The sequence below is a fragment of the Gavialis gangeticus genome, unplaced genomic scaffold (genome assembly GCF_001723915.1).
Source record: "Gavialis gangeticus isolate Ggan-Ray unplaced genomic scaffold, GavGan_comp1, whole genome shotgun sequence".
Lineage (NCBI taxonomy): Eukaryota > Metazoa > Chordata > Crocodylia > Gavialidae > Gavialis > Gavialis gangeticus.
Genome location: NW_017728994.1, coordinates 33,953,416 through 33,964,014, shown reverse-complemented (window position 1 = coordinate 33,964,014; position 10,599 = coordinate 33,953,416). Strand labels below are relative to the sequence as shown.

General features: G+C 43.7%; 1 protein-coding gene across 1 annotated transcript in view; it reads right to left on the bottom strand.

The window, feature by feature from the left end:
- WDFY4 (WDFY family member 4) overlaps positions 1-5,780 on the bottom strand; it is a 376,632-nt gene extending 370,852 nt beyond the window's left edge. The window contains exon 1 of the mRNA XM_019502557.1: positions 5,329-5,780. Coding sequence (XP_019358102.1) covers positions 5,329-5,354 — 26 coding nt within the window. The 5' untranslated portion in view covers positions 5,355-5,780. The remainder of the gene's footprint in view (positions 1-5,328) is intronic.
- Between the last annotated feature and the right edge of the window lie 4,819 nt (positions 5,781-10,599).

Below are 10,599 nucleotides of genomic sequence, written 5' to 3'. Positions count from 1 at the left end.
CAAATGCCACCCCCGCCCACAGCCTACCCACCCCCCACCTCAAGTTACTTACACCCCACACAGCTTCCAGGAGCAGCAAATGTGTGTATATGCTACTCCCACTCTACAATTCACACGGCTAAAAGCAAGCTGCAGAAACAAAGACTGGGAACAGCAAATAGCTTAGACTCCATGCACCCCATGTTAGACTCAAGGCAACCACCAGAAAATGTCACCTCATTGCTTCCACTTTTTTTTGACTGCAGAAAAATAGTAGAGCAATTCTGTTGTAAAGAGCTCGGAAAGATCACCATAGATCAGAATATTTTTGATATAATAGATTCCTATTTAAAATCTCTGGGTTTCTCTCGTGAATCATGCAATTGTTTGCATAGCTAACCATTGTGCAGTACCTCACAGCACCCTTAAAAGGCTGCCATGGCACCCCAGGGTGTTGCAGCACCTTGATTAAAAATACCTGTAGTAGGCAATGAAGAATGTAATTGTCCTCTCACCACTATTCACCAACCCACCTGGAATGTACTGATGGCCACAACACTGTTCTTAGTGGGATGTGACTGGCGCTATCCAAATCACTGACCACTGGAAAAGGGAGGCCAAGGTTCACATAGACACAGAGAATAAAGTATCAGATTAAGTCTATGCCTAAAAAAAAAAAAAATCAGGGTTGAGGCACATTGGCCAAGCTGCGTGAACAAACTGCTTCTGTGGAGAACTAGGAGACTTCACCCTAGGAGCATTTGTAGACAACACTTAAGTGGATTTAAAGCGGGTTAAATGCCTTTTGCACCACTATAATGGCATTGCTGTTTGCACATTTGGCAGTATATTGCACATTAATTCCATCCACTGTAGCACCTTTGGTGGCGTAATGCACCTAAAATGACTTTGGGATGCAGCAAATGACTTTGGGGCGCTGCAAAGTAAAACACGTCTGAAAAGTTTTAGGGGGGTTGTACACAATACAGTGGTTTAATTCTTCCTAAATTGAAATGGTGGTTTTTAAAAAATACCGTTTCAATTTAGGGCAAAGTAAGCCCTCGTGTTGTGTACACCCATGTCAGGACTGTTGGTCTGGCATTTCTCACCAGCACCAAGATTTCTTAAAAACAGATAATTAATGAAGGCAATACATGCAAGGACCACATTATACAAAATAAACAGGAAGGGCAGGTTCCTCATGACTGAGTGGGAAGGGTATTTGTCAGACTTTATATTTAGCCCTGGTAGGAGGACACTGCTTGATATCAGCCCACTGCTGAGCTGTCACAGATCTGTACATTGCACTGAGAGAGATCATGCTCAGTGAAGAAAGTCAGTGAAGGCCTTCTACAAAGCCAGCTCTTCATTAAGGGAGGCCTCAGCTTTGGCAGGGATTCTGAAGGGTATCCCTTTATTACAAAAGATATTAGATGCCTTGGTGTCAAAAACTATCATGACTGCAGTGCACAGAGAGCACCAGATTTAGGTATTTTTCCATTTCTGAAGCCTCATTCAGCAAATGCTTATTAAAGCAAGTAAACCTCACTCATACTTACAGTCCAATGGGACCCAGCATGATCCCCTGTCTGAGTAAGGATGGGTCAGGTCCAATAATGAAGATATGGCCTTACCCTTATCTGAAGTATTCCATCAGTAGGTCTCAAAGCACTTTTACAAAGGAGGTCAATATTGCTGTACCCATTTTATTGATGGGGAAAACTAATGCCCAAGGAATTGAAATAACTTGCCCAAGGGCTCCCTACAAACTGAACTGCTCTAATTATTTGCTAATAGGCAAGTTGTTTGTCTTTTATTTTGCCCTAATAATTTATATAGCTAACCTATTCTTCTAATGTGGGATAAAGTTTACTTAGGTTCTACTTGCTGGAGTAAGACACTGCACTGCAGAGGGTTACATTGTGGCCATAATAAAATCAACAGCAAGAATCTAATCTGGGTTGAAGAACTGGAAAAACAGTCTTAGTCACATCCCTTTTCACCTAAAACATAATCTTAATCTTTCTATCTCAGGAGTTGAGTTTATGTAAGAAAGCCTCCAATATATAAATCTAAGTGTAAACACCATTCCCTCATAATGGAAGCTACAATTTATTCTGCTGCTAATTCCAACAGCCCTGAGGAAGATGCACTGAACTGCAAACTAAGGCCCCTGAATTAATGAATTAATCTATTCCCAATCCAGATTGGCCTGAGTATATTTCCTTACAGTAGTATCTACTGTCTCCTAACAGTTTCTTCCAAACCCTTCAAGCTTACCATCTTCTCTTTGGAAGATAATTATTTGCCTGGACAGGTCAGTGCACTAGGAGGCCATGGATAAAGGCTCTTTATACTTTAAATAACTGATACATTTTCAAAAGGACCAAAGTCCTTATATGCCATCATAGTACTGATCTTGGTCATTAAAATTTAGTCAAAGGCCAAGCACCTTTATAGACTAAGTAAATTATATTGATATAGATATAGATATATAGATAAATATATAGGGGGAGAAAGAGAGGACACAGTTTTGTGAACCCAAGTTTATTTCCTTAGAAGTGAACTTGGCTTCACAAAACCTTGTGCTCTCTCTGTATCTCTTATTTAGTTAACCCAGAAATGCACCCTGCATTCTGACCACCTTAAGGCTAACATGGCTAACTACCTCTCTCTACTTATTAAAATTCAACTACTAAGGACTGTTTGCTGTTGAAAAGTTTATAGACTATTTTTGTGTCTGATAATGACAGATCAGAAGTCTGAATAAAAGAAACCTTTCTTTAAAAGGACATGAAAGGAAATATATATATATATTAGGCCCAGCGTTGTAATTTAGAAAGTGGCAGTAGGTAAAAAAGGGGAAGTGAAACTTACTGGTAAGATTTTCCTCATGTTCAAAATGAAATCTGTGAGACCACATTACAGCGGCCCTTGCCCTTATCTGACTGATAAAAGAAAAGAACAACAACTTATCTGACTGATACAAGAAAAATTCACGGGAAACAATCAAAGATCTGATGCTAAAATCCTTTAGGCCTCAAGAACTGAATCACTAGGTGCATCTACATGTGTAATAATGTGTTTTTCCTAATGCACATTAAATTTAGTACCTCTAATATAAGCATTTATATACATACTTTTCCATGCTGCAATGCACCGGAGATCTGGCAAATCGGAGCAGACTCAATTAATCGAGTCTGCTCCACACGTGAGCTGACGCGCACTACACTGCGTTGATTGCAGTTTTATAAGTTGCAAAATGCGACAGCGTGGAGAAAATGGTGGCAATGCGCTTTTGAACTAAAACACCTTCGACGTGTTTTAGTTCAAAAGCAGACTACCACCATTTTCTGTACACTGATGCATATTTTGTCACTTATACAATTGCATGTGTTGCAGCACTGGGCACTTTTCAAAGCACCCATGCTGTGGTGCATGCATGTGTAAAAATGCCCTAAGATACTAAATAAATGCACATTACACTGCCCTAATGCACAATAGAAAAAGTGCACCCTTTTTTTAGTGATGCTTAAATGCGTAGTAGCATATTTTACTGCACATTAGTGTATTTGAATTTTTTTATGCAGTGCTTTAATGCACAGTAAAATAGGCTGCTGCGCATTAAAGCACACATGTAGATGCACCCACTGTGATTGATTTTAATCAAGAATAAACTGGATCTACACAGACCAGTCCCACCAAGATGACCCATATTGGCCCCCTGTCTACCCATATTAGCTCCTTTTCTCCCTCTCTCACTTAGTTGTATATAGCTTTCTGAATAGATAGCTGGGTAGAGATGCACCTTATGGATAAACTACATCAGAGATGCATAAACTTTTGAGACCCCAGACTCACTTCATCAAATTCTGGGCTCAAGAAAGCTTATGCATCTCTGATGTAGCTAATCCGTAGGATGCAATTCTCCCCTGCCATCTGTGTAGGCAGTTATAGTGTTCCCTGATAAATATTATTTGCCCGAGTTCAGCATATTCTATATTATGGACTTTCCCTTATTTCTTCATATAGTCAGCCTGGACTTTCCCCTAATGATCTCTATTGCTCTTCCCTGTTTTCCCTCTGGCCTGCTCAGTTATTTACAGCATTCAAAGTAGGAATTATATGTTATGTGGAGAGTCTGCAGTAACGTAGATTTAGCAGTTTGAGTTCAGTCATTCCAAAAATAAGGAAATAGTTAAATCACAGTTAATATTGCTATGTGCAATTCCCTTCCCTCCCTTTGTCCTTTCTGTTCAAATCACAAACATTTTGGGACTAGGATGATTCTTACGTGTTCGCACAGTGCACTAAAGGCTCTGTCTTGGTTGACAGAGGTTCTATCTTGCACACTACAAGCAAGAGAAGGTGGCCTTTAAAACACATTGCAGACTTAGAGAGAGCTGCATACTGTTCAAAGGACACATATCTTTTGCTAAGTGTTTGGTTCTTTAGCAACATCAAATTCAGATACTGAGCAGGAGTCACTCCAGTAAAGGCAGAGTTGCACGAGTTTATAGCAGGATTAAATCTGCCACATTCCAGCAAATCATTGATTCATTCTCAGATTCTTACCTGCGTTCCTGTTTACTTTGTTCGAAAAGCGTTTCTGCACACTACAAAGCGGGCAGTTATTAAACAGGCACATCACCTCTCCCACATACATTTTCAGGTAAATTTCATTTTCTTTCTCTTTTAATGAAATACAATAGCTTACAAATACCTACTTAGAAAAGAAAGTCTTCACTGATTTACTGCTGCTTGAATCAGAGTAGCGGAGGTGAATAACATTGAAAAATGGAAATTCTAAGGTCTGGTCCAATGATCAATGAAACGTTGTTTCCAGCACCAAGGAAAATACAGAGTACCTCTAGCTACTCGGTAGCCAATGGCCGTAAAAAATAAACTCAGAGAAATCATCAAAAAACACAGAATGAAAGCCAGGACATTACACATCTGATCACTTAAAAGAGAAGGCAGGGTAGGACACCTCAGAGTCTGACCTGTTCAGAAGCTTTTGTAGGCAACAGCCTACTTCATCAGGCGCTAGTATAAAGGGACTTGAAGCATGTAAGAGGACAGAGCTATATCAAATCAAACAGCTATGAAACCTGCATCTTTGACTCCTCTTCTCCCCTTAGGCCCAAGAACATGATTAACTTGTGCGCCGCCCTTATTTGCTTCTTTTCCCAACACCACAAGCATCGGCTACATTTTCATTGAAGCGTCTACTTTTTGAAAGCAACTTTATAAAAACAAATTGCTAAGTCAGGTTAGCAGAGGCCATGTTCCTTGCACAAGCAGCTAACCAGTTGTTTCCAAAATAAATATAAAAGGCAGACAACATACCTGCACTCAGATTTAGTGACTTCCATAGCTGGCAAAAGCTATATCCAGTGAAACCGGCTTTTCTGCTTTTGTCTGTGATCTGGCTGTCCTGCCAGGCATCTTAAAACCTTCAACTGCTCCAACTCTGCTTTTTAAACTTTCCACTGTGAATCACTTGGTTAGCTGCTGCACTTATTTCCTGGGGAAAGCAGAAGTAGAGAAGCACATATTAACCACAAGCTAATGGAGTCAACAGGCTACTGGAGTCAACAGGCACCTGAAACAGCTCAGATCACATGGAGCAATTCAGCTAGGCATTGAGCTGCCTGAGAGCTGGGGTTCTCTCTGTACCAAAGGATCACCAGGGAGTTGCCCTCTCTTGTAAGGTGTTTTCCTTTAAGATTTGCTGCATGGTGAGTAAAAGAAACAGGAATTACAGTTCGAAAGCCATCTAGATGCCCTCTTCATGCACCAGTTATGTACCAAGTATGAGCAGCAACATTTCTGTAAGCAATATGCCTCTGATCTGAGACTCCACCTTTAAAAGTGCAGGGATTGCTGAAATCACTGGGGGATGCCTGGTGCTCAATGGTGCTGTGAAGCAGAAAACATTATGGAAAACATGTGTGACAAGACATCCTAGTGAGCTGGACTTGAATAAAAAAGTGATACATGCCTGAAAGATTTATTTCAGTCTGGCAGTCAGGAGCAGAATGTCCCGAGAGAAAAACAGCTAACATTTTGAGGCAAATCTATGGAACAGCTTGCAGACCACTCAGCAAATCAAAAGCGCAGGCATGGCAGTGGGCCCACCCAAGAGGTCCCACCATTCTTCAGAAGCTGCTTTTATAGCAAATAACTACCCCAAATATCATTGATGCCCAGGAATAGTAGGCATATGCCATTCTTTTTAGGATTCAGCTGGTAAGGTAATCCTATGGTACAGCTTAATGCATCAGGTTCTCCTGTGAACAGTTTGGTAGCATCCAGGTGCACCAAAATGGATGTGGAGGTGAATGCTTTGTTAAACTCCTTAAAAGCTGTTTGGGCTTCCAAGGATCATTTAAATTAGGAGTGGCCAACCCACAGCACACATGGCACACGCTCTCAGTGTGTAAAACATGCAAGTGCTGCTAGGAGTAAAGGAGATATGCTGGAGAAGGAGTAGGGAGTGGAAGAAGTGGGCAAGGTCTAGGCAGAAATAGCCCTGCATCAGCCTCTGCTTCCTGGTCTCCGGGGTGGCATGCAGGACAGAACTTTGCTTTCCCAGGAAAGGTAAGACTGATCACCCCCTTCTCATCACAAGAGGAAGGTTGGGAATTTGCCCAGGGTGCAGAACTAGTTAGCTACGTCTCTGCCCTGGCCCGGCCCAACCTAGCAGTCCCACGCTAGGGCCGGCACGCCCAAACAAGAATGAAACCAGCCTTATCACTGCCCTTCAACAAGTCCTCTGTGCCAGGTGCCTCCAGAAACAGGTCAGGGCACCCCCCATGCAGCGCTACATGCCCTAGTGCTGCTCTGCACTGATCCCTCCAGCACAAGCACCCCCAATGACATGCAGGCTAAGGTGTCAGGCCACAACCCTGAACCTCAATTATCAGCCTAGGTTCTCAGCTTGACCAGCACAGCCATTCATCTCCACCTACCACCTAATAGCTGGTTCCACAGGTGGGTCCAGGCTGTCCTGGAGTCTCCAGCAGGGCCTAAGCCTCTACCAGTTCACTGGCACTGGAACAGAGATGTGGATTTTCCAGAAAATTTTCCAATGACCTAAATAGAGCATGACCTGATTTGGCATGTTTATTTGACTTATATTTACTAAACAAAGCTAAAAAAGTACCCCCATGTGAATTTTATGTCCCAATAGCCACAAGTATTTTAAGTGAAATATTTGATTAAGAAAAAAAATTAAATACAGCACCCTTAATGGGGTTTAAATGTTATATTCAAATACATTCAAAGCTTTATGTGAAAATAAATTATTTTTATTGGAATACTTTTAAAAATGTAAAGACAATACACAATAGCATCTACTTCCCTTACATGGTTTGTTTGAATTTAACTAAAAAACTAAGGCACTGAAAACTGTTTACAGTTTACACTGAAACACTAATTTTAGCACACCCAAAGAACTGTGCATGATATACTATGCTTTGGTTTTGATTTGACCTGCAAAGCCAATTAGGTGAATTTATAACTTGATTTTTGGTTTGGATTATTATGTGACTGTATTTACCCTCCTGTTTACAAATCGGTAAAACATATATGTGCTTTCTCACTCACTTCCTAGGGATAATCACCTGAAAAACATTAATTACAACTTTGAAACTGCCAAGCTTGCCTAATATGGTATTGGCATCCATTCATTGTTACTAATGAATTTTATGAAACGGTGAATTTTTAGTAATGGAAAATTTCCCGTGGAAAAATAAAGCACTGGAAAATTTTCTGCTCCACATCTCTGCACTGGAGCCAACCAGAGTCAGCTGATCCTCCACTTTTCCCATATAACCCTGACCCAAAAGAGGAAGGGTTTGGGCAGCAGTGCTTCACTTGACTCTAAACTGCTTTGCTGTTCCATCCAGCTTGCTCTCTGCCTCTGCTTGATCTCCTGGCTTCTTGACTCAGCTTGTTCCTAGAGTAGACCCCAGTCTCAGATTGATTCCCTGACTTCCTGACCTGGCCTGGCCCTATGCTCTGCTTGTTCCTCCTGACCCTGTCTGGCACCTCAATCCCTTAGTGGCCCCAGATGTGGCCGACACAAGCTGGCATGACACCAGGGCTCCGATATCAGTGCCCTACAAGAAGCCCTGAAACCAAGATACTGGGGATACTGTGTGCTGCCCCAGAGCCAGTCCTCAGCAACACTTCATCACACTGGCCCATGGACTAGCCCAGACACCGAGGGTACTGCACACATGAGCCAAGAGGGTGCGACTGGGAGCAACCACATTAAGAGAGTTTTTGCTGCCGCTTGTTCTGTCCCATGGGAAGTATAGGCCCCAGAGTCGTCACTGGGCACATGGGAAACCCATCACTGAAAATATCTTTAGGGGCCTCAACTGAGCCTGTCACAGGGTAAAGACACCTCTTGCGGCTGTGGCCATAAAATAATAAACCTGTTGCAGCTAGTAAGAGACATGAAGCTGCCGCCCCACCCCCTCAGCCCTGAGACTCCTTCATCAAAGACGCTGTGCACAAGTATAGTGCATGGCATTGGTCTTCCACACTTTAAAATATTTACAAGAAATCTTTTTACCTGAGTTTTCTTTTAAATTCTAAGCCAAAGCAATGCAAGGAAATAGAACAGGGGTGGCCAGTCTGTTCCAGAGGGCCAGAGACTTGTATCTCCTGATGCTATTCTGGCACCCCAGGGTGCAGACTCTACCAGGCATGCCTCTGGGCCAGGGGCAGGGGAGGAGGGAGGGATCAGAGTAGCACTTGGGGTGGGGGGGAGGAAGAGGGAAATGTTAACTAGTGGCATAACTGCCAAAAAGGTGGGCCACCCCTGCCCTAGGCAAAGCCACAGAAGCAAGGAACAAGACAGAGGCACAGGCAGACAGGGGAGGGAACTAACAGCCTGAAGGGAAAATGTCAATTTGCAGGATTCCCCCGCTTTGACACAAACCGAATTGTTACCGTTTGTGCTCATATTTCCCCTTGTTAGTGTCAGTTTAAAACCACAAAATAGAAACTCATCCCTTGCTGTCAGCTCCATCCATTCTGAATTTGAGGGAGTTTTCCTTCTCAAGGCACTTTCTCCTACAACACACTGCTGGGACGTCAGAAAGTAGCAGGGTCAGACTGGTAGGTCTGTGCACCAGCAAGCCTGAAGCAGTCACCTTTGAAAGAATCCAGGCTGGAGAATAATCCCCATTTCTCTGTCCACTTTGCATAAAAATAAAAACACAGACCAAGCAGCAAAGTCCAGAAACTTTTGCATCATGTCTGGTTCACTGAAGAAAATGGCTATAACCAAATAACTTGTGGCAAAAAGAGCACAGGAAGGAAGGATGAGATGGTGGTTACGGCATCAGCCAGAAACTCCCCTTGTGACACTGGCAGCTCATTTATTAACCCTTTGTCTCAGGAAGGTTTATAATTCCCATTTATGGGGGGGGAGCTTTCTCCCACCTTTGTCTGTTTACATTGGGACAGAGATTGATGTGACACACCTAGACTAGTGACCCTAATCTTGATTGGGACTTTGAGAGACAGCTTCAGATGAGGAAGGTTACTGTGGAAATGGCTCTAAATTTTCTTCATCAATGTGCATAGAAAGATTCAATGTAAGAAAGGTCGGCATTCTGAACTGAAGGAGAGAGGGCCCAGTCCGAATTGCCGTACCCAGTGAAGTCAGTAGGTATTAAAGTGAAGGAATAGACCTAAAAGCTAAGTACAGACCTTTGGGGTGTTAGAGGGAGATTAAAATGGTTCAAAATGGCTGCCTGACATCAGGTGAGTCAGGATGGGAGGGCTAGTAGGGGGACTGAGGTTACAGCAGGCTGGAGGGGATCAGGGGTTGGCTGGCAGATTGGGTGGGGGAGGCACAGCCTGTTAGGGGTGGCGGTGGCAAGCACAACCTGCGAGGGGTAGGGTGGGGATAGGCCTGACCCATGGATGGGGTGGGGGCACAGGTGCAACCCACAGGGTTTTGCTGGGGTTTGGAAGTGTCTGGCAGGATCGGGGGGGGGGGTTGGGGGGTCCATGGGAGGGCCCTGGAGAACCTACACCCCCATCATTTCTCCCCCTCCCTGCGCCAGGACTTACTTGCTTGGCTCCAGCAGCAGCAAATACTGATGAAAGTGGCTGCACCCAAAGTGGCTTGTGGGATGGGAGTTGAAAGAGCTGGCTGGTCTGGGAGGGGGTGGGAGCAAGGGGCCAGGCAGGAAACAATAGCCCAGCGGGGGAGGTGGAAAGAGCAGCCCTGGGGTTGGTGCCAGTGGCTGGGTTTTCCCAACCCCAGGGCTGCACAGGGAAAGCGTATAGAAGTTCTATGCACCGATTTGACTTAAACTGAATAAGTTTGATGTTACATAGATCCAGATTTATCTTAAAGTGGGTCTGCAGTTTTTAGATTGGTTTGTATGCATGGAACTTCTGTATAGTTAGAGGTTTATACTGATTGCTGGTCGCTGAGACCAGGTTCATAAGTGTGTGGTGGACTTACCTGCTCAAGCCCCAGAGTGTCCCAGGCTCGAGAATTCTCTATTCCGATTGGTGGAGCCTATCCACCAATCGTGGGGGAGCCAGCACTGCCCCTTTCCCAAAGGGAGGGGGCAAGGAGCTCCT